This window comes from Alternaria rosae, assembly GCF_020736505.1.
Source record: "Alternaria rosae strain MPI-PUGE-AT-0040 chromosome Unknown BKA58scaffold_10, whole genome shotgun sequence".
Taxonomy (NCBI): Eukaryota; Fungi; Ascomycota; class Dothideomycetes; order Pleosporales; family Pleosporaceae; genus Alternaria; species Alternaria rosae.
Window position 1 is genome coordinate 722,908 of NW_025763579.1, and position 21,391 is coordinate 744,298.

At 52.7% G+C, this 21,391-nt stretch overlaps 8 protein-coding genes across 8 annotated transcripts; 4 read left to right on the plus strand and 4 right to left on the minus strand.

Moving 5' to 3' along the window:
• On the plus strand, nucleotides 1-1,583 carry BKA58DRAFT_392338 (HAD-like domain-containing protein). Its single transcript, XM_046170998.1, has 5 exons — nucleotides 1-292; nucleotides 346-359; nucleotides 409-456; nucleotides 509-618; nucleotides 668-1,583. The coding sequence occupies exons 1-5, from the start codon at nucleotides 233-235 to the stop codon at nucleotides 1,156-1,158; spliced, it is 723 nt and encodes a 240-aa protein (XP_046021307.1). The 5' UTR covers nucleotides 1-232; the 3' UTR covers nucleotides 1,159-1,583.
• A 1,304-nt stretch (nucleotides 1,584-2,887) lies between these two features.
• On the plus strand, nucleotides 2,888-5,713 carry BKA58DRAFT_41411 (uncharacterized protein). Its single transcript, XM_046172465.1, has 2 exons — nucleotides 2,888-3,292; nucleotides 3,342-5,713. The coding sequence occupies exons 1-2, from the start codon at nucleotides 3,104-3,106 to the stop codon at nucleotides 5,466-5,468; spliced, it is 2,316 nt and encodes a 771-aa protein (XP_046021308.1). The 5' UTR covers nucleotides 2,888-3,103; the 3' UTR covers nucleotides 5,469-5,713.
• Nucleotides 5,714-7,743: 2,030 nt separating this feature from the next.
• BKA58DRAFT_472680 (m-hydroxybenzyl alcohol hydroxylase) lies at nucleotides 7,744-9,652 on the minus strand (the record flags this gene model as incomplete). The annotated part of the gene is made up of 3 exons (XM_046175290.1): nucleotides 7,744-8,421; nucleotides 8,474-9,508; nucleotides 9,559-9,652. 3 exons carry the CDS (start codon nucleotides 9,650-9,652, stop codon nucleotides 7,955-7,957), a joined length of 1,596 nt encoding a protein of 531 aa, XP_046021309.1. The 3' UTR covers nucleotides 7,744-7,954.
• Nucleotides 9,653-10,214: 562 nt separating this feature from the next.
• On the minus strand, nucleotides 10,215-12,615 carry BKA58DRAFT_414264 (glycosyl hydrolase family 88-domain-containing protein; the record flags this gene model as incomplete). The annotated part of the gene is made up of 2 exons (XM_046172474.1): nucleotides 10,215-10,732; nucleotides 11,523-12,615. 2 exons carry the CDS (start codon nucleotides 12,613-12,615, stop codon nucleotides 10,215-10,217), a joined length of 1,611 nt encoding a protein of 536 aa, XP_046021310.1.
• A 1,111-nt stretch (nucleotides 12,616-13,726) lies between these two features.
• Nucleotides 13,727-14,704, minus strand: BKA58DRAFT_443663 (CIA30 family protein; the record flags this gene model as incomplete). The annotated part of the gene is made up of 5 exons (XM_046174000.1): nucleotides 13,727-13,891; nucleotides 13,943-14,054; nucleotides 14,107-14,492; nucleotides 14,551-14,611; nucleotides 14,664-14,704. The coding sequence occupies 5 exons, from the start codon at nucleotides 14,702-14,704 to the stop codon at nucleotides 13,727-13,729; spliced, it is 765 nt and encodes a 254-aa protein (XP_046021311.1).
• A 70-nt stretch (nucleotides 14,705-14,774) lies between these two features.
• BKA58DRAFT_431964 (uncharacterized protein) lies at nucleotides 14,775-15,613 on the plus strand (the record flags this gene model as incomplete). The annotated part of the gene is made up of 4 exons (XM_046173111.1): nucleotides 14,775-15,030; nucleotides 15,084-15,190; nucleotides 15,247-15,342; nucleotides 15,396-15,613. Exons 1-4 carry the CDS (start codon nucleotides 14,921-14,923, stop codon nucleotides 15,611-15,613), a joined length of 531 nt encoding a protein of 176 aa, XP_046021312.1. The 5' UTR covers nucleotides 14,775-14,920.
• A 157-nt stretch (nucleotides 15,614-15,770) lies between these two features.
• BKA58DRAFT_443665 (replication protein-like protein A 32 kDa subunit) lies at nucleotides 15,771-16,789 on the minus strand (the record flags this gene model as incomplete). The annotated part of the gene is made up of 3 exons (XM_046174001.1): nucleotides 15,771-16,376; nucleotides 16,426-16,658; nucleotides 16,711-16,789. 3 exons carry the CDS (start codon nucleotides 16,787-16,789, stop codon nucleotides 15,771-15,773), a joined length of 918 nt encoding a protein of 305 aa, XP_046021313.1.
• Nucleotides 16,790-16,901: 112 nt separating this feature from the next.
• On the plus strand, nucleotides 16,902-19,866 carry BKA58DRAFT_346024 (ATP-dependent RNA helicase DBP10). Its single transcript, XM_046168423.1, has 3 exons — nucleotides 16,902-17,521; nucleotides 17,577-18,161; nucleotides 18,209-19,866. The coding sequence occupies exons 1-3, from the start codon at nucleotides 16,954-16,956 to the stop codon at nucleotides 19,738-19,740; spliced, it is 2,685 nt and encodes an 894-aa protein (XP_046021314.1). The 5' UTR covers nucleotides 16,902-16,953; the 3' UTR covers nucleotides 19,741-19,866.
• Nucleotides 19,867-21,391: the final 1,525 nt, after the last annotated feature.

A 21,391-nucleotide genomic window follows, 5' to 3' on the forward strand; every position in this document is an offset into this window, starting at 1 on the left:
TCGCGGCTATGTGTCCAGCGTCGCGACTAGCATCTTTAAGCTGCCACTATGATGATTGGCTGCATCATCGGTAGATGTCGGATCCAATTCCAAATCGAGTTAGCTCGATAATGCATTCTCTTTCTACCAGATGTCCTATCTACAACAGTCCGCTCGGATACTTCACTATATCATTGCGACATCTTGACCTTGTTAACTGACAACCAGCTCATCGCATATCTAACTTCAAATTATGACTGTATCGGAGCCTTCCTTCACGGCCCCTGCCAAAACAATCCCCTTCCATGGCTTGGTAAGAAGCACGATTACTTGCATCGCACTTATACTGATACTTATCCCCTGCAGCTCTTCGATATGGAGTGCGTTATAATCATCAGAATCACCTTGTCAGACAGCTAATATAGGTAGTGGGACTATCATCGACTCCACAGAGGCCATAGTGAAGCATTGGCACAAGTGAGTAATAGCCGAGCATGTTCACAACTACAAGCTTACATGTCTGCATCAGGATTGGGAAGGAGATCGGTGTCGATCCTAATGTCATCCTCGCTTCATCACATGGTCGAAGATCGATAGATGTCCTTAGGATCTATGAGCCAAAGCTCGCAAATGAGGAGTGTAAGCGCCACATGTTCATTTTGACAAAAGCACTCATCTGACAGATAAGATATCTCTCAAGCAGAGGGGTTGATTCCGAAGGAATTCGGGCAAGACGCCATTGAGATTCCCGGTTCACGAGCTTTGTTGGACAAGCTCGAAGAGCACCTTGTTCCATGGTCCATCGTTACCTCGGGCACGCGACCTCTTGTGCAAGGCTGGCTCGATGTCATGAAGCTGGCGCACCCCAAGAATCTCGTAACGGCAGAAGATGTGCCCAACGGCAAGCCAGACCCTGCACCCTACCAGATGGGTGCAAAGAAGCTGGGACTCCAAGAAAACAAATCTTCCATCATTGTCTTCGAAGATGCGCCTGCAGGCGTCAAGTCTGGGAAGGCAGCAGGGTTCGTCGTGGTGGGACTTTACACCACACATACGCTAGAACAGCTGATAGAAGCTGGCGCAGATTACATTGTCAAGGACATGCGCAGTGTCACGCTGACATCATGGGACAAAGCAACAGGGCAAGGAGACATACAGGTCGCAGATGCCTTAGTCTAAGCGAAGAGAATCAACACCGACTGTTACCTTACTCGTCTTTGTGTGGGCGATTCAGTATTTTGCCAGGATCGTGAGCCTGCTTACTCGACATTTTTCAGGTCTACTGCAAGCTCAGTTTACATCGGTGACTGGGCTGCAGTCAGACGGTTGAAGCTTACGATAAGCCGTAGATTGGATGGAAGATGAGGTCGAAGACCGATTGTGCGGCGGAGCAACAATGTTTGGAGGTTGAAATGTACTTCATGCGTGCACAGCCTCGCGACCCTTAAACAGCATGCAGGAGTGTCGCTTGGAGTGCTAGCCTTGTTCGACTCGCCGTATCATCCTCCCTGTACGGGAGTCACGGAATGCAGCGCGTCGCATGAAATACTCCATTTCGAGCAGTCTGCGCCCCATCGAACTGTTTTCTGGAAAGACGATGGCACCACAAGCTACTGCAGTCGAAGACGTCAGCTGGGTGTGCCGTCTCTGTGGTGCGACACGACCAGCTGGCGTAGCAGACTCGCAAAGAGGACTAAGTTCAGACGGGTTGGCGAGGACGTCTGATGGTCGGCAGGGTGCAGCGCATGATAGGGACGCCCTTGCAGCACGAGGTTTTTTGGTTTGGGCCAGCGGGTCCCCCAGCTGGGGGCGCACCGAGTCTTCCGAGCTAGGCTGGGATTATCCGTCTCCCAAGTCAGTCAACACACGAAGTTTGTAGGACAAGCTGGGGCCAATTTGAGTTTCGCAGGTGGTACGGAAGCCCCTTTGCTGCAAGGTACGCTCAGGAACCGTCGATATGTTGCCAAAACATGTGCGCCGACTTCCGAGCCAGCAGATCAGCGGCGCGATATGCCCCTTGGCCATGCGCCCGGGGGGCATCTCGTCACACAGATGGTCGACTCGGACCGGAAGCGGTTACTGACAAAGAGCTACTCGGCGAGTCGTGAGAGGCACAGGATGTCGGCACCGCGGCGAGCGCAGTGTTGACGCCATCAGCTCAAAGGAGCGCTCGAGCCCGTTGCCCACGTTGAAGCCATGCCGCCGCCGACGGTGACTAGACATTTGACGTGGAACGTGGTTGAGCAAGCAGGCTGCCTCTGGCATTGACATGCACTCTCACGCGCTCATGTATATTCTCCGAACGGGGGAAGGCCCAAGCTGCAGCACCATCCATCGCCTTCAAATCAGTGGGACATGTCTCCCGCCCGAGGGCGGATCACAGCCGCCGCCGCAGCTCGCTCCACCGCCGGACCAATTGGCGTGAGGCACGAGAGTGCCCCTGGGCGCGCTTCACGATTGCGCGCCGGGGTTGGGCGTGCCGGCCAGTGCTGTGAGTCTATGTGTATGCGAGCGTGTGGCAGCCCTCCACGCAACAGGAGGGCGAGCAGATGCAAGAAACAGAAGATCGAATCATCTGGTGCGTCTTCTCCAGGATTCAGGTGTGCTGAGCGGAGACGACGAGTGTCACGAAACTATTTTTGTGCCGGAGCAGCATAATGCATGCTGGGGGTTCAGTGGCTTAGCAAGTTAGCACCTCCGACCAACCAAGCGGCACCTGGGCAGCCAACAACCTGATCGCTCCTCCTGCTCTTCTTCTCCGTCGTCGTTCGCTTCGTGCCTTTCCCTACCGCGCCGTCGCGCTGAATACCCTCGTTTTTCTATTGTAGATATAGAGTCTACTGCTGTTGTTTTCGCTCCCCTTCGTAATCGTCACTCGCTACCATTACTGGCATCTTCCCTCGACACATCTATCCCAGCGTCGACCCGTCTCGGTGCATCCCGTGCATCCGTGCTCTACGCATTATCGCCCATCACCAGCGCCCCAGATTCCGCCTTCCACAGCTGCACCCACCTGTCACTACCCGAACGCGCCCACGCCGACGACATTATTGCAGCACTCGTCGCCCTTGATTCCGCGCCCATCTGAAGCTGCTCTGTCCGTATTGCCGCTGTGCGCGCCGCCATGGACTCTAGCGGGGCCTCGACGACGGCACCCTCTGCCCCCAAGCAGCCTGGCAGCGATGTCAAACCCCGCCTCACCAAGGACCAGCACGACATCCTGGAGCAGCACTTTCTGGCGCAGCACAAGCCAAGTACCAATGTAAAGAAGGAGTTCGCGACGCGCCTCGGCGTGCCACTGGACAAGATCAACGCAAGTGTCCTGTCATGATGTATGCCTTGCGTCGCTAACACGACTGCAGAACTGGTTCCAGAACCGCAGAGCCAAAGTCAAGCAAGATCGCAAGAAGCTAATGAACCAGTACAACATGACCATGAGCCTTCCGTTTGGACACCAGCACGTGCCCGTCATGTCTAATCACTACGCGCACCCGCAAGACCAGCAACATCCGCATATGCTCATGCAGCCGGACTTCTATCCGAACGCTGACATCAGCCCTGCAACGCTTCCTGTACAAACGGGAGAAGGGCCATCAGCCCTCGACCTGGGCCCTCAGCTCATACTGCAGCACCCGCACCAGCACCAACACCAACAACAGCAGCAGCATCATCATCATCATCATCAACAGCAGCAGCAACAATACGACATGCAAAACTCCCTCCGCACAGTCCCGGAGCCCGACCGTTCCGCATCGTACCGCTCCAACGACCTCATGCACTCGATCATGGCTGCGACAAATGGTGCCTACATGCACAACAGTGGCATGGGTCTCAATGCGCAAGAGCAAGACTTCTCTTACGAAAACAACGGTGTCAACGGGCTGCCCAATGCGTACTCTAGCGACCTAGGTGCCTTTTCGGTTCCCGCGTCCATGCCCAGCGACATGGCACCTTCACATCCGGAATTCGACAACTTCGCCGACTTCCAGATAGATTACTCGGCACTTGCTGCGACCAACACCACCAACACAACATCAGCAGAAGCTCAGCAAAGTACAGGATCCATTTCGTCGGACGCGTCCCCATACAATGGTACCCAGTCATCTGGCACCACGCAATCGCCAAACGGACCAACACCTCCCTCCATCGCTTCTTTGAACTCGGTCTACACCGGCTGGACAGAGGATCCTTCGCAAATGGCACAGCCCAAGCAGGTCGAGGAACCAGAGGATCAATTCGCACCATACAGTCTTGCTCAGGCTTCAGCGTCCGAACAGACGCTTCCATTCTGGCCCCAAGATGGTTCAAACCAAATGTACCCGCAGTCGAACTTTTACCAACAGCCAAACTCGTCTGCACACGCCATTCTCACTTCACCGGAACAAGCACGAAAGCTCAGTGCGGCACCCTCTGATCTCGACATTCCACTGCACTTCCGCGAGGATGCGTTTGCCCGAAGAAACTCTTCAAGCAGCAACTTGGCCAACAACATGGACGCAATCCACATCCGAAACGGTACTCCGGAGGGCTTCCAACCATCAGATCAGCATTCAAGCATCGCTGCGAGAAGACAGAAACGTCCAGTCAACCTGAACTCCAGCGCAATGAGGAGCGCCTCGTATTCTGCCCCCATGCCATCACCAGGAGGCAACAACGACAAAGTCATCCGCCGGATCCGATCAACTGGAATTGCGAATGCTGGAGGTCGTGTCCAAAAGTCGCAGCCAGGTTCAGCGCAACGCTCACCTATGGCTATGAGCTTCTCGGATGCTGCTGCGTCGCCCAAATTCGCACGAACGTTCTCGACTTCCAGCACCACCACAATTGGACAAGGCGGTAGTCTAGCGCCGCCAACCCCCTTGACACCACAAGATTTTGGAAACTATTGGGGTGGTGCCGCTGTGATACGACCTCATTCCGCGATGCCGGATCACAACAGCCCAGAGAGCATGCATGCGAACTGGTCCAACGACCAAGCTGGCAACGTAATCGCGAAGAATACTTCACCGCCATCTTCATCAATGGATCTCCAATCACGATTTGTCAACGACGCTTTGTACCGCGATACGCCTCCTCAATCAGCACCAGCAACACAGCAGCACTTCCCTCGAACCTCATACATGCAGCAACCCCAGATGCGTGCAGCCTTCCATTCTACAACCGACCTTACCATCCAACAACCGAAGCCCTCGCATTTCAGGCGACCATCGCTACCTGACACTGCTCAGCAGACCCAAGGCGACGACAGCAGTGTCCAGTACATGCAGGGCGGAAACATGTATGATGATTACAAGGACATGTCATTGAGTGGCATCCATCACAACGTTCCCTTCGCGCCCCAAGTCTCCGCCATGCCCGACTTCCTCGTACACCAGTACACACCACCTCAAGGCACGGATCCGCATGGAAACCTCATACGGCGAACGACCGAACCCCAGCCCAAGAGCTACATCTTCGCCAACCAGGGACCAGGGGACTTTAGAGGGTAGTAGCTTCAGTCTTGATAGCATGCCTATCGCAACGTTGACCTTCGCTTCTTGACTATACCCGGACTTTTCGTCGATGCGTTTTTATTCTTTGCCAGTCTATTATGGCAATACGGCATACCCTTTCTCTTTATTTCTTTCACTCTCTCATTCATGGGCACACATGGAGGCATAATCTTAATACGGTACACAAACTTGGATACTATCACGATTTGGCGCAGGGCGTTGCCACCAGGAGTTAAAAGCGTTTACTTGATCTTACACCCCGGATTCCTTTGTATTTAACGGAGAACTGGATATCACGAAACGTCAGTTTGCTCAGCGTAGTACATTGTTTCCTTTACTACTGTATCTGTTTCTCATTTGTCGAATGCTGGGAGGGCATGGTGGCTTCTGTATCTTGAATATGTCTTGTCTGGCGGCAGTCAGCTGGAATAATGGAATAATGAATCATAGGGACTGGGTGTATTAACACCCCATTAAGTCTAGAAGAATGCAGCTATGCAGACTTGGAAATGGAATCAACATGCTTCGGCATGAGTTCACCCTCTTTGGCATTGTTCACTTCCGTGCAGTTCAATATCGACGACTACGGCTGACCAAACAAGTCCATTCTCTACATAAACATACGCATTCGTCACCTTCATCTCATTACCACGCCCCAATCCACATTCCAACCCACTCCCCAAATCCCCAGCATCCCCGTCCTCACTCTCAGCCATCCGCGCAACCTTCCTACCTCCGCGGAAACGCTCCTAGCAGCATCCCACAGCCCCTCTACCTCGCTACTAACCGTTCGCATAAACCCGTGACGTTATCGTTATGTCGTTTCCGTATTTTCCTTTTTCCGTCATTACTTTTCGCGCCTTCTTCCGACCTGCGCCGCACCTTCGCACCAGCCAGCCCCTGAGCCCCTGCATGGCACGAGCGATGTGGGCTAATTTTCCTTACCCGCGGACGTTGACTGTGGTTTTCAGAGTCATTACCCAACGAACCAAACTCTTGAAGGGTTACTTTGTGTATGGGCGGGCCGATCGTGGTGACAAAGACGGGTGGTGCATCGTTACCGTTGCGAAGATGCGTGGAGGGAATGGGGTAAGTCACATGGTGAGATTGAGATGGCGGGGATAGATGCAGGAGAGGTTGTTTCGTGCAGTTGCTGCATGGTTAGTGAGTGATGGAGAATTATTCTTGTGCATTGCATAATGCTGCCGCCGCGGCGGAAGGAGAAAAGCAGTTGTCGACAAGCAAAAGGAATGTAGATGAAGAAGAGGGGGGGGATAAGGTACCCGCAACCCGCATATGGTCGGCTGCAGACACTTGTGTTAGGTACTTCACACTGCTTCTTCCAGCTTCGCGGACATATCCGCTTGCTTTTCTGTCGCATCGAAGCCTTCATGCAGGAAGGATGGACTATGTTTGATTCGCTGCGGTGTATTTCTCCGCTTTTTGCTCCTTCATACGTTCCAAGGTTGTTCTTTTGATAGTGGGATCGAGGGAAGTGGCACAGTGACGCGGAGATTGACCGAGTCGTGCGCATTCCTGTTCAATGCTGTAAATCATGTAATAAACGGGTGAGGCCACGTTGTGCCGTTAGCCGTTAGAGGCGACCACTATGGTGTCTGAATCGCCATCACCATGCGCAGGTGTTCTCAGCGTGGCTTGCAAGACAGTGAAACAACAACCCCCAACTAAAGTCTCCGTAACGATCGCGACCAGTCCATCGCTTAGAAGTCAGGAAACCGCCGGCGAGATTATAGCCCGAGAGCTCTAGCCAGGAACTTACCCGCGATCAGACATAAGTTTGCATTTCCGTACCGTGGTTCGTGACTTGTTTCGGTCCCAGAGAGCGACACACGTTGGAATTACGATGGGCAGTCGTAGCCGAGCTGCACGTAGTATACTCTGGTACGCTATCTCGGAGCCTAGGAAGCCAGGTTCAGGGACGGGAAATTAGATGTGGAGTAGTTGTCTCGATGGTCTACGTTCGCGAGTGTAGAGAGCTGGAACGCTAAAACGACTATTACAGGAGGTGCATACCTGGGTATGGTAGGAAATGGGATCTCGGAAATGTACATTTTCGAAATGTTCTGGATGAGGCAAGTTAGACGAGATCTGTCATGTACATCATAGTATGCGGTTCCACGCTCTTTCTGCAGGATGTTTGCTGTTGCAACGCTACCATCATTCGGTATCTCCATTGCGCCCGCTGGCCTCACTGCACCTCTTGTTATACGAAGAAAACCATTGCGAGTACCATTTTCCGATTCAGTCAACTGAACTATAGGTCCTCGTCGCAACTTCTCCATACTGGCCAGAACTGGTCACTAACTACTCTCCTGATTTGAAAGACATCAAAACAAGCCTTCGATGTACTTTGCAACCAAAGGAAGACCGTAAAGGACTACTTTCAACAATCCTATGAGTATTGCGTCGATACGAAACCTATAAATGATCCACGATCATTGTGACATCACATCACAACTCCTTCAAAACTCATACTTGGCCAACACATCCCTCGCCTCAGCAAATTCTGTTTCAAGCAATCCCTCTCGTCCCTCTCTGACCCGTATCTCACACTCGAAATCCTTCGGCGTCCTCACAATGCCATCCGTAAACCCCGTCTCAGGATCGATATCAACCGGCTTCCCAGGCTTCTCTTTGAACTCGAAAGCCCAAAGCAACTTCACAATCGCAATGAAAAGACTGCGTTCAGCAAGATGGATACCGGGACAAATACGACGGCCAGCGCCGTACGTGAAGTGATCTCGTGAGGCAATGTCGGGAGATGCTGCGTAGTGAGATGAGGTATGCGTGCGTGTTGCGTAGCGATCGGGATTGAATTCCGATATTGGAGATTCGCAAGTATCGGTGTCGCATGGGGTATGGTTCAAGGCCCAGATGTTGATGAGGACTGTTGTGTTCTTTGGGATGAAGTAGCCGTCGATCGTGTCATCTACCTCACGTTAGCCGCGGTAGTCTTAAAGTCTGATCGAGATGAAACATACCAGCCGTAGTAGAATGCGGTATCATAGCCGCAAGAGGCCTCCATCGCATGACCTCCTTGATAATCTGCACGACATACGGCAGCTTCGCGACATCGCTCCACCCCGGCGATCGCATGCTGCCAACCACATCGTCGACCTGTCTATGCGCTCGCACCTGAACATCCGGATACCTAACCATCGCCTGGATGAAAACACGAATAGCAGACGCCGTAGTATCACTCCCAGCATCAATCAGCGACCCAGCAAAAACATCCAAATCTCTTCTCGTGAGATCAATCCCCTTCTCCCCCTCGTTGAGCACGTAATCATAAACAGTCGCAGCACGCACGCCTCTTCTTCTCCGCTCCAGCACAGGTTCCGCCATCTGCGTAAACGCGGCATTAACAGCCCGCCCACTCTCATCACTCTTATCCTTCCAATTCTTCCAGCGTCCTGTCCATAACCCCTGCGGCACATGTATCAACCATGGTAGTAAATCGACCGGCGGTATTGCACCGACCTCAAGCAATGCGACGTACTTTTCAAACCAGACTTCGTACTCCTCTAATTGCTCCGTGTGTTTAGTTCGCGTCCCGTACACCAGACCCTTGATAATACTATTCGCAAACCGCAACGTATGCCCCATAAACCCCTTTGGCGCTTTCACAAAATCACACAGCATCTGCGTAGCCTCCGCCTCCACAAGTCCAACATATTCTTTGTCAACCTTTGCTTCATTGAAACACTGTGCGAGTAGCTTGCGGCATAACCTCCATTTCTCGCCCGATGGCATGAAAACTACGAGCGGAATGTTTGCGGGATCCCGTGCGATGTAGTGTGTTGCGAAGAGAAACGGCGGTCGGCTGCTGTATGTTGTGCCCCGCTTGTCGATGAGTTCGCGGACGAGGCGTCGAGAGCTGAGGACGATGGTGGTGGTGTGGAAGAGCTTGAGGCTGTAGATGCCGCCGTATTGCTCTGCCCATGTTTTCAATTGGAAGTGGGCGTTTACGGTGGGTATAGAGAGGAGGTTGCCAAGGAGGGGGACGGGGCGTGGGCCTGGGTGTGTGGATTAGCATGGAGATGGGAGGAGTTAAGGAGTGAGGTACCGGGTGGGAGGTGGGATTCTCGACGTCCTATTCTGAGGATGTAGTATAATCCTATGACTGAGATTGTGATGGTAATGGCAGCTAGAGTGGCCATGGTTCAGATGTGGTTCAAGGACTGCGTTGTGTCGCTGACAGGTCAGACTGAACTGGAATTGGACCTTGCCATATATACCAGTTTAATACCCAATCAAACGAACCATCGCTTCCTTCTCCATGCAAGCTTTGGTTACACTTCTGGCGGGGTAAATCGCATTACCAGTATGTCGGTAGGCAAGACATACCCATGACCGTTGACCTATTTCGTCAAGTCCAATCGCAGGATGCGACCGCATACGGAGACAGTCATTCGGTAAACATTGCATGACTGCCAAGGCATGCACATGTTTGTAGCATCGAGATTCGTCTTTCTGAAGCGGTGATTGGCGGCTACCTCGTGTAAGCAGGAAGCATAACGAAAACTGACTGTAACGGTCACTACGCCAAACTTTTGCAACGAGTGCCGGGAAGATATAATAGGAAGATCCGAGGTATAGAAAGTAAGAAATTATCTGGTATTATGCTTGAACGAGAAAGGTAGAGCAGCAACCACCTTAACCAAAGCCGCGAATCCGTATACTCCGTTCATCGTAGACATGCTTAATAACCACAATAGCACCCTACAACAGCGCACCAGCAAACGCCGACATGACAATCATCCCCAGCATACCCACCGCAGTCTTGGACACACCCACATGCACCGCAGCCCCCGTATCCGGCTTACCATCCTCGCCCGTCGCATCCGGCCCACTACCACCAGACGTGCGACTCGCACCTCCACTAGGCGTGCCCGTCGCACTCGCAGTATTATTCCCCGAGCAAAGGATGTCCCTCGGGTTAACCCCATTATCCATGAAGCAAGTGCGCAGATCAGCAACCGTCTGTTCGTAGCTGAGACAGTAGTATCCGCAGGAGCCGTTGAATTCCTCGACCGGCGCGTCTTTGCAGCATTGTTTGAGTGCGTCGGATGTGTTGGACGCAACGCCTGTTGTGCTGCCTACGCCGCAGAAAATGTCTTGTGTGGGGAAGACGGAGAAGTCGGCTGTGGTGCACGAAGTGCCTGTTGCGCTTGGGGAGGCGGCGGAGGATATGAGGGACATTTTTGGGGAGGTGGAGGTGAGGTTTGAAGGTAGGGTTACTGTAGTGGTGGTTAGAAGGGCGGTGTATACAGGTTGTAGGAAGACTTACTTTGGGTATAGTCGTAGGTGTCGGTGGTAGTCTGACAGAGACACTATCAACGTCTTCTTGTTTAATTGGAGTGTACAGGTAAGTAGTCGGAGATTTGTTAGTGATCTAGCAAACAGGGACGATTAAACGGTCAAGAAATATCCGCAGAGCCAGAGCCAGTGCCAACGGCTTAGCGCACGTCACACGATACTTCCAGCAAGATCCATCGAGGCCTACGCCCAGTCGCTCATGGCCTGCTGTTGACCTGAGGCTGTGACGGGTTGCTCGGGGCGGTGGCTCGTCGCTCCACTTGGTTGCTCAGGGGACCCGGGTTCGACGTGTTATTTTTGGCAACCGTGACGGGCCTTTCGGCAGCTGCTTGCCGAGGTGCAATCACGGCGTGGGCGATTTTCCTGATTGAAACGTGTGTTTGTACAGGAGCTTATAGTTGTAGAGGCTGACGCTGTGCTTTCGCATCGTGTAGTTGGTGTTGCTTCGGATTTGGGGATTTGGGAAATGCCGCGCGCTTTGGCTTGATGAAGATAGCGTGGCTTACGGTTCCGAGGTTACGGCGAGGAACATGCTGCATCCATGATCGTGCTTACTGAACCAAAGTTAATGTCGACTTCATGCGGAGACTTGCTCTTGAAGTCAATTCTGGTGCCTATAATATGTACAACGAAGTTTAAATACGCTCTTTTACTCAAGTCCAGCCTTCTCCATCTCGGTGGCAGCGTACATGAACGCACCAGCACCTTTACCATCATTGGTCAGGGTCTCAACACCGGTGTAGTACTCGTAAGACGCATCGCCCTTCAAACTTCCCACAGTCACGGTGCCAGTAAAGCTGATGGTGCCGTTCTTCTCGTACTGGATGAACTCGTCCAACATCAGATCCCACGCCTTGGACGCAGTCTGCTGGTACTTCTTCTCCAACAAACCGAGCCTGACACCCTTCATGTACGCGTAGGTGAACATGGCGGTTGCGCTCGACTCGATGTAGTTGCCTTCCCTTCCAGCAAGTTCCGGGTCCATGAGCAGCCACCATCCGCCGCTGGTGTCTTGCACGTCGTTGATACCGGAGGCAAGTGTGACGAAGTAGTCGACGAGCTTGGAGTAGCCCTTGTGTGTCTTGGGGAAGACTTCTAGAACCTCGACAAGCGCAACGAAGTACCATCCCAGAGCACGGTCCCAGACGTATGGCGAGGCGCCGGTGACGGGGTCAGCCCATACAGTCGACTTGTCCTCGCTGTAGCCGTGGTACAGCAGGTTGGTCGTCTCGTTTCGGCAGTGCTCCTCGATGAGGTCGAATTGCAACTCGATGTCGTTCCAGGCTGTGACGTTGTTGGGCTCGAAGTACGAAGTGTAGGTCGCGTAGAAGGTATCGGCCATGTAGATGCCGTCTAACCACATCTGGTTCTCATAAGTTGGGGCCCTGTGCCAGAAGCCGCCGGTGGGGGTGCGCGGCCATCGGTTCAGCTGCTCTCGGAGACCCTTGGCCGCAACAACGTATTTCTCGTCCTTGCGTCCTTCCGAGTTCCAGAAGTAGAGGATGTTGTTGCCAAACCGGATATCGTCCAATGTGTAGAAAGTTGCGTTCCAGCCCTTGATGGTACCGTTCGAGGTGACAACGGACGAGACCGCCTCGGAGGCATACTCAAGCAGAGCAGTGTCGTTTTGGGTTACGGCAGCTTTCTGAATGCCCTCACGAATGACGGAGGAGACGTAGTGGTTGTCGATCTTCTGGCCCTTGGACAAAAAGGAAGTAGCCATCCATGTCGAGTACGGCTGGGTGGAGTTCTTTGCCGCGACGGCGGTGGTAGCCAAAGCCAGGGTAAGAGCCGTAAGATGCATGGTTGCGAAACGGTATTATCGACAAGCTAGGAATATCGAAAACAAATCGAGAACCCTGAGGAGACGAACGGGAATACCTGCGGATACTCTATCTGACACCGTTCGCCCGTCGCTCTTTATAGCGACTGAGCGGCGTCCGTGGACAGTGAACATCTTCTCCCCAAGGCTGCCACTACTGCAGTTGCTGCAATCTAAATCCATGTTCATGCAGCCTCAAAGCGCCCCGGTCTCTCCACCTTGCGGTCCTGAGCGCCTGGTTGAGAATTTCCGCGAGCGGACGTTTGCCCATCATCGACAAAATTGGGAAGGTCTGGCCATGGTCGCTCGCTTGGCAGCGGAGAAATTGGTGATTGGAGATGTAGTGTCGATGGGGCCAAAATAGTCAGCAACCATAAGCTGGAGGACTAGGTGCAGGTGTAGGGTCGGAACATCTCGAGCAACATGAACAGCAGCGTTTGTCCAACGCTGCAGCGACATTGAAGGAACACTTATCCTTTGCGGCGTGGAGCCGACTTTGATCTGGGAAGGAGCTCACCCTGATGAGGTCCACACTGGAGTGGGTCTCTGCACTAGCGGAGTCAAGCATCCTAAGTCCGCGGGACGTTTCTTGCGCACTTCTTGTCACTGCGCTAATAAACGCCCACTCTCTAATCTCTCGTCAAGGGTAGGAAAGGCCCAATTCTCTGGGATGCCTTCGTTATGCACGCGAATGTACTGATGATTACTCAAGCTTAGTCTCACAAACATAGAGCCAAGCATTTCCTGAAGTATCTCCACTGGCCATAGCGCTCTACAAATTACCGATAAGCAAGAAGGATGAAAATCGTTGTACGGGAATTTCCGACCACTTGAATGCATCGATATGAGAGCTTGGTGCTGACGGGACAGGACAGGACAGAGTCTTATACTACCCGCAGGCGGTGCCCAATTGCTCCTCGTACATCGTATCTGCTTTTGAGCCGCAACTGCTAACTCTGGTAATACAACCAGACTTTTAGTCGACAGAATTGTGGATGAGATAATGTCTAAGAGTACCGAGTTCCAATCTGTCGCCCAAGCTGACATCTGACCTAAATCATAAGCTTCACGTAACGCATCACGTCCTCTCGACCTATAACGTATCCTTCTTCACCACAGACCACCATCGTCCAAACCGCATGATGCCCATATCATATCCTTTCCACCAGCAATACCCCCAAGAGATAGCCCACGTCGAGCTCAGAATGATTGCTAGACCAACAAGATTGGAGTTCTTCCACGACCAAGGCTCCTGTCCCTGCCGTAGCGTTAGCTACCAACCAGCACTGTGATGTAGTTAAAGTCTTACTCCTGTGCCCTTCTCACCACTCATGATGCCTCTTTCGATATCGTCTGGTTGCGTAACAGCCTTGATCGAGTTGAGGGTGAGCGAGAAATCGCCTTCTTGAGTGCCAAAGAAACTGTCGACTGTCAATTATCGAAATATTGCAATTGCGTGGTAGACCTTCTTACCTTCTCATCATGATGCTAAACCGCTTGACGTTCTTTAGATCCAATGGCTTCGCATCGTCTTTCTCTTTCCCGCGATACGTAGGCTTCATTGCATGCCATGGCACGAACAAACCAAGCTCACTCTGCGAATCGAAATCGTACTCCCAGCTGATGGTCGACTGTTCCCGTCCATCTGCCATAAGCGGCAGAATCTCGTCTTTGAGCGTTAGTGTGTACTTCTTGCCGTCGTGCTTTCCTAGATCGAGATAAATGCCATGGTAGGTAGATAGATCCCAGGTGCGATCCTCGCCGGTAGTGCGCTGACTGGCAAAGCCGGCGCCGCCGAGAGCAGTGATGTCGAGATTGCCGTGGAAACGTGCAGAGGAGCCATTGATGGTAAGGTAGGACTGGCAATTTTAGATCAGTTATCTGAGTATTTGATTGATTATGAGAGATGGAGTTTACCTGAGATGCTCCTCCTCTCACTCGGTCATCACTGTCCGTCCAATCCGAAGATTTCCAGCCTCTGCACAGGATGCATTAGCTTCAAAGCGACAATGCATTGCCCAAACACTTACTTATCGCTTCCGAATAGAACCAGCTCTTTTTCGTTGCCCATCTTTGCTGCAATAAGATAAATGTTGGTTGTGTTGATGGTATCAACTCTCACAAACCCTGGAGATGTCCAAATCGAGTAGTGACCTCATCGGGCGTGGTCCGTGCGGCTTCTCATCCAAGCACACTCATTCGTCTGCCGACCAAACATCCCCATACCACTAGCCATAGCGCGTTTCTATCCCAACCCGAAGTGGTCCTACACATTTGCTAAAAAAACATGGATTTCCGACATGCCTCGCGTATGGGCGATGCAGATGAATCTATACTATCCGAGCCGTACCGGCCGTTCTACAAGGTCTTTGGAGGCCAGCCCATCTTGGTAAAACAGTGCGTGCAACCTAGCTTGCATGATTCTCTTCAAAAATTGACTTGTCGTTCAGAAACAATGACTACGACCGAGTGGCATTTAGAGAGAGACCGTGGTTTGGTGTGCTGTTGTTCGATAACGTGTCTTCGGATGCAAGGGATCATGCTGCGAATGAACGAAGTATGCTACGAGTCGATGAAAGTACGAGGCGACGACATAGCTAACATATCCTACAGCGTTCCTGTCTTGGTTGAAGCTTAGTGTGTACATGGCCATCGTGTCTGTCGCTATCGTCCTCTCATTCCATCTCAAGTTGGAACCTACTCCACTTGGTAAGTCACCAGCATGACGCTCTCTACCACATCATGCTTACAGTACTTTGCAGAAAAGCGTTTCGCATTACCCTTGGGAATCGTATTTTGGCTTCTTTCCATCGCATGCATGTTGTCTGGGTTGTCGAATTACATCAATACAGTCTCACGGTACAGCACGCGGCGGGCATTGGTGCAGACAGGCTGGAAGACGCAGGTCGTGTTCACAGTGGTATCAAGTGCTATCGTGGCGACGTGCATATTGTTTCTCTCTACCAATGCAGAGAAGTAGTTCGTGTTGTACAGATTGTATCTTACGCATGCTTTCAATACACTATGTGAAATCTCATGATGAATCGTTACGCCTGTGCCAATGTTTTACCAGCACAGTTGGTTGTTCCCCTACTTATTCGCCCATACACCTGGTTCCACGCCTATAAACATCATGCTTAATCAGCCTCAAGGATGGCCCAGGTCTGGTCGTCAACAGTGGTGTAAATAAGACCACCCGACAACAGATCGTCACCAGCCTTTGCAACCTCCGCTGTATCCATACCAAGTTGTGCCGCAATCTCGTGCTGGTTCAGACCCTCGTTGGACTGAGGAGTGGTCTTAAGATGGTTGAACACCTTTTTCGCTGATGCAGTGTAACCGACAAGATCATATCCGCCGCCGTAGTTAGCGCCATCTCCCGCTTGTTGCTGTCCGCCAGCGCCATTTGTAGCAGCGCCGCCCTGCGTACTGCCAGGAGGCCCGCGCGTGAAGTATAGATGTACCGCGGTCGCTTCAAGCAGGTGATAGGAGACTTCGTTCATGTCTTCTACTGGACGGATGACGGTCGCTCCGACGGATCTTCGGTCGTTGAAGCTCTTCAGCTTGCCCCATGCTCGGCAATAGGCACCTTCGACGAGTTTCGCTTTGGTAGGGTTGGTCTGCTCTGCAGCATCGGAATCGACCCATTGCTTGACTTCCACGCTGCCGGTGCCGTCGTCGAGCCTGTACGTCGTGTTTGTAGTCTGGTTTGATATGTTGCGTATTTGGCCGACAAATGTGAGCTTGAGGAGCAGTTAGTACAGACAGATTGGCCGGAGAATTCTTGCATACCTGAGTAATTACTGCGCCGTCGATTTTGAAGGCGTCATTGCTGCCAACTTCGAGTTGAGCATCAAGTATCTGCTTGATGGTGACGGGTCGCAGGGTATCTTGGGCACGGTCTTGTCGACCGCCAGGGCTCTGTGTACTACCACCCTCTCCCGGTATGAAGCCGCCTCCGCCAGCACCACCGCCAGCGCCGTAAGAGGTGGTGCTGTACGAGGTTTCGTAGCCGCCGTAATTGTCTAAAAACGTTAGGACGAAGGGTTCAAGGCATACCAGAAGGGGATTGCATACTCATCTCGTGGGTGCAGTTTGGGTGACGCGATGGCAGAAGTTCGGTGAGGGCAAAACGCGTCGGACGCGCCTGCCTCATCGCGGGGCACGTGGAAGCTAGCACTATGCTCATCCCTGCCGCCAAGATTTCAAGAGGCCCGTGCCCGAAATTTTCCAACAGCCAGACTGGAGGCGCGACTTTCAGACGTCGGGTAGGCAAAGTGCATCACATCGCCTCCGAGCCCTACCAACCACCTATCTGTCATGGCTCCCCGCGCGAGCTCGCCGGCGCTTTCCGAAACCGAGTTCGACATATTCGATGCCCTCGCTGGCGGCGATGATGTTCAGCAAGAGGCGGATTTGAACGCAGATCTGGGCGTCGATCTGGACGTCGGACACGATGACGGATCCGACGACGAAGCCTTTATCGCCGCGAAACAGGCTGCCTCAAATCGCAAAGCCTCGAATGTCGGAAAGTCAGTCAAAAAAGGTGGAGGTTTCCAGGCAATGGGCCTCAACGCGGCACTTCTCAAGGCCATTACGCAGAAGGGATTCAAGATTCCGACTCCGATCCAGCGCAAGGCCGTTCCACTCATGCTCGATGGACAAGATGTCGTGGGTATGGCTAGGACGGGTTCCGGAAAGACGGCCGCGTTCGTCATCCCCATGATCCAAAAACTCAAGGCGCATTCTGCCAAAGTAGGCGCTCGAGGAATCATCATGTCGCCCTCCCGAGAACTGGCACTGCAGACGCTGAAGGTTGTGAAGGAGCTGGGTCGCGGCACAGATTTGAGAACTATTTTGCTCGTTGGAGGTGACAGTCTCGAAGAGCGTACGTGTACACGGGCAGGGCAACTCTAAGAAAAACGAGACTAACATGTTCGCAGAATTCAGCTCTATGACCACCAACCCCGACATCATCATCGCCACTCCTGGTCGCTTCCTGCATCTGAAAGTCGAGATGGGCCTCGATCTGTCCTCCGTAAAGTACATCGTGTTCGACGAAGCCGATCGTCTTTTCGAGATGGGTTTCGCCGCTCAACTAGCTGAGATTCTGCATGCTCTGCCCGCTTCGAGACAAACATTGCTGTTCAGTGCGACACTCCCCAAATCCCTCGTAGAGTTTGCGAGAGCAGGTTTGCAAGAGCCAAAGCTCATCCGTCTCGATGCTGAGAGCAAGATCTCTCCAGATCTCAAAAGTGCCTACTTCACAATCAAGTCGGGTGACCGTGATGGCGCGCTGCTTCACCTTCTCGACAATGTCATCAAGGTGCCGGTGGGCGAGACCGACGCAGCAAAGAAGGCCAAGGCAGATGCGGAAAAAGCTGCCAACAGCAAGAAGCGGAAGCGCAGCGACGGATTTGTCAAGGACGTCCCGATCGCCGAGTCCACCATCATCTTCGCTGCAACAAAGCACAGAGTGGAGTATCTGGCAAACCTTCTTCGCAATGCGGGATACGCCGTATCTTACGGTACGTGATCATATGTTACTGTATAGTGCTCTTGCTAACTTCACAAGTGTACGGTAACCTTGACCAAACAGCGCGCAAGGAGCAGATTCAGGATTTCCGCACTGGATTGACTCGCATCCTCGTTGTCACCGATGTGGCTGCTCGTGGTGTGGATATGCCCCATATCAACCACGTCATCAACTACGACTTCCCTTCGCAGCCCAAGATCTTCGTACACAGAGTCGGGCGAACGGCTCGAGCTGGAAGGAAAGGATGGGCTTACAGTCTGTGCAGACACGTCGACTTACCCTATCTCATAGATCTACAGCTTTTCCTCGGCAAACGACTCTTAGTCGGGAGGTCACACGAAGAGCCAAACTATGCAGAAGACTTCGTTGTCGGTAGCTTGGCACCATGGCAACTGGAATCGTCTGTCGAGATTGTGAACAAACAGCTCGCCGATGATGAAGACCTAGCGCTTCTCCTAAGCGTAGCCGAAAAGGGTGAGCGCCAATATCAACGAACACGCAACCAGGCAAGTGCACAAAGTGTGGGACGAGCTAAGGAGTTGGTTGCATCTCCCAACTTTGCAGAGACGCATATGCTCTTCAGCGATGACGCGCATAGTGCACAGAAAGCGAAGGAAGATATGCTCGCGAGAATTCAATCATTCAGGCCTGCGGAGACCGTATTCGAGATCGGTAAACGAGGCACCCAGAGTGACACAGCCGAGATTATGCGCAAGAGACGTGAACAAGTCGGACGACAGAAAGCCAAGCAAGCAGCCAACAAACTGGCAGCGGACGACATGGACCCACTTCAAGCACCTGCAAAACATTCAAACGGTGAAGAAGGATCAGAGGATGAAGACGAAGTTGAAGTCGCTGATGGGGTATACGACTCTGACTCTGATGAGCTCGAGGTCTCCGTTTCACAACCGTCTTCGAAGAAGTCAAAACAGGACAGCTGGAAAAACGATGACTTCTTCATGTCATATACTCCCAAGGAGAACATGGCAGAGGAGAAGGCCTACGGAGTGAGCGGAGGAGATGCCGGCAACACCAACTTCGTGTCAGCAGCAAGGGCGGCAGAAATGTCACTTGTAAACGATGAAATTCAAGGTTTTGCAGATGCGGCCAAGTCCAAGATGCGTTGGGACAAAAAGTCGAAGAAATACGTAAACCGCACCAACGACGAGGATGGCTCCAAGGGAGCCAAGATGATTCGAGGAGAAAGTGGACAAAAGATTGCAGCCAGTTTCCGCAGTGGTCGCTTTGACGACTGGCGCAAGGCGAACAAGGTCAAGATGCCTCGAGTGGGCGAGATTGAAGCCCCCAACCGGTCTGCTGGATCCTTCAATAACGCCCCGCGCTACAAGCACAAGGCCGAGAAGGCTCCGAAGCAGGCTGATCGGTACCGCGATGATTATCACGTCCAGAAGAAGAGGGTGGCTGAAGCGAAGGAGAAGCGCATCGGTGCATGGAAGGATGGAGGCGCCAAGAGCGAACTTAGAGATGTGGACGCTGTGCGCAAAAACCGCAAGGTGCAGGAAAATCGCCGAGCAAAGAATGCTCGTCCCTCCAAGAAGCGGAAGTTTTGAGTTCAGCAAATGCATTGAATCAATACCCGGGCCCTATGCCCAACGACATGAATCGGCTATAAGATTTTCTTCAGGCACGTGTCAGTGAACTAAATCCCGTGGGCCCTTTCATTATTGTGCGCGGACCGAGGTGAAAACAATCCGATTTGACAGCTGGACGACGTGGCGACTAAAAGAAAAAGCGTTAGATTTTTAGCAATTGGCCAGATCTCGATATTTGTGCGAAGAAAGGCCGTTGTGACCCGCATGGTCAGGCCATGTTTGCTTCTCCAGAGCCCGCGTCCCCGTCGGTTCTGTGTAACGCTCCATGCTGGCATTGCTTTGCTGTGCCACAAAGGTGCGGATTGGCGAAAGTTTATCGGGGCCCTGCGACATGGCAGTGGGCGAACATCCTGCCATGCTCGGACAGCGCGCGTATTGACTCGATAGTGGCTTTTTGTGCGCATCGTCGTGGTCGACGAGATTGAAAAGTTTAGACACGATTCCTTTCGGTGCGACGCAGTCCCTTTTTGTATCGAGCATGTATCGGTTTGCCCCAAGGTTTATTTGCTGGCGCGGTAGCTGCCACCAGTGTGGTCGGATTGGGACTGACAAGCTGCAAGTCACGCTGTAGTCCAAACTATGCACACGTTGTCGACTAGGATAGAGTTGCCGGCGTCTATTGACGTCGGGTAGTGTTGACACTGACAGGCGACCGCGTATAAGTCCGCGTATTGGGTGAAGCGCCTCCCAATCTCACGCCATTGTGATTAAGGTCCGAAGCAGGGATAGGGGCCTCTTCGGGTACCCATGGGCATATTGTAGACAGGCACGTCATTCCTCGAGGAGATTTCTGCGAGCCGGGACGAGTGCACTGTAAGGGTGCGCACCAGCCCCTGTTTAGTGCCAACGCCGCTAGACTTCAATAATCCTTCTGCACGCAACCATCTGCGGCTTACCCGACGACCTTCCAGAAGCCGCCACTGTGATTTTTTCTTTTCTGCATGGTCGCACACGAGCGCGTTTTGCTATGCGATGGTGAGATGCGTGGCGTGTTGAGAGCAGCCCTCTCGGCTACTGCACCCGTGGGCTCGATCTCTGTGCCGCGGTGCGCAGGGCACAGCATAAGAAACTTTGTTTCACGTCAACGGCTTTTTGATAATCGCAAGAGCCCAAATCGGAAGGGCCAATCTCGCTGCGAAATTCTTTGTGGGTTTCGATGAAAATCATCCGCCTGAACGAGCCATTTGCGCACCAACGGCTGCGGCGTGGCTGTCCTCGGAGCGGCGCAGTCTAGGCTATCGCCAGTCGGGTAGATGTAGGCGTAGTCACATTTCATATCTCGGTAAACGGCTCTTGGGTATTGATAGAGCACTTTACCGGACGGAAATTTCTCGCTCCGTTGCGGGCCTGATGAGACTACCCAAGGTCGTCGAGGGGTGAGCGAATAATCCTGCAGGGCTCGCTTGCCTTGTGTCACGAGATGCTGCAGGCTGCCTTGAAGCCAGGCGTGAGCCGCATCGGAGAATGCATGTGTCAGAGAGCCTACGAGGGGCATATCGGCAATAATGCCTCTTAGTTGGACACCTGTTGGGCACTGAGACCACCCAGGGAGCTGCCCGGCCCGCACCCAGTCGCAAATCGACAATGGGACCAGCGACGGACAAGCATG

Coding starts and splice junctions, on each gene's coding strand:
- BKA58DRAFT_392338 (XM_046170998.1), top strand. CDS start 233: ATGACTGTATCGGAGCCTTCCTTCACGGCCCCTGCCAAAACAATCCCC. Junction 457..508: donor ATAGTGAAGCATTGGCACAA/GTGAGTAATAGC, acceptor TGTCTGCATCAG/GATTGGGAAGGAGATCGGTG. Junction 619..667: donor AAAGCTCGCAAATGAGGAGT/GTAAGCGCCACA, acceptor CTGACAGATAAG/ATATCTCTCAAGCAGAGGGG.
- BKA58DRAFT_41411 (XM_046172465.1), top strand. CDS start 3,104: ATGGACTCTAGCGGGGCCTCGACGACGGCACCCTCTGCCCCCAAGCAG. Junction 3,293..3,341: donor TGCCACTGGACAAGATCAAC/GCAAGTGTCCTG, acceptor ACACGACTGCAG/AACTGGTTCCAGAACCGCAG.
- BKA58DRAFT_346024 (XM_046168423.1), top strand. CDS start 16,954: ATGGCTCCCCGCGCGAGCTCGCCGGCGCTTTCCGAAACCGAGTTCGAC. Junction 17,522..17,576: donor AGGTGACAGTCTCGAAGAGC/GTACGTGTACAC, acceptor ACATGTTCGCAG/AATTCAGCTCTATGACCACC. Junction 18,162..18,208: donor GGGATACGCCGTATCTTACG/GTACGTGATCAT, acceptor TAACTTCACAAG/TGTACGGTAACCTTGACCAA.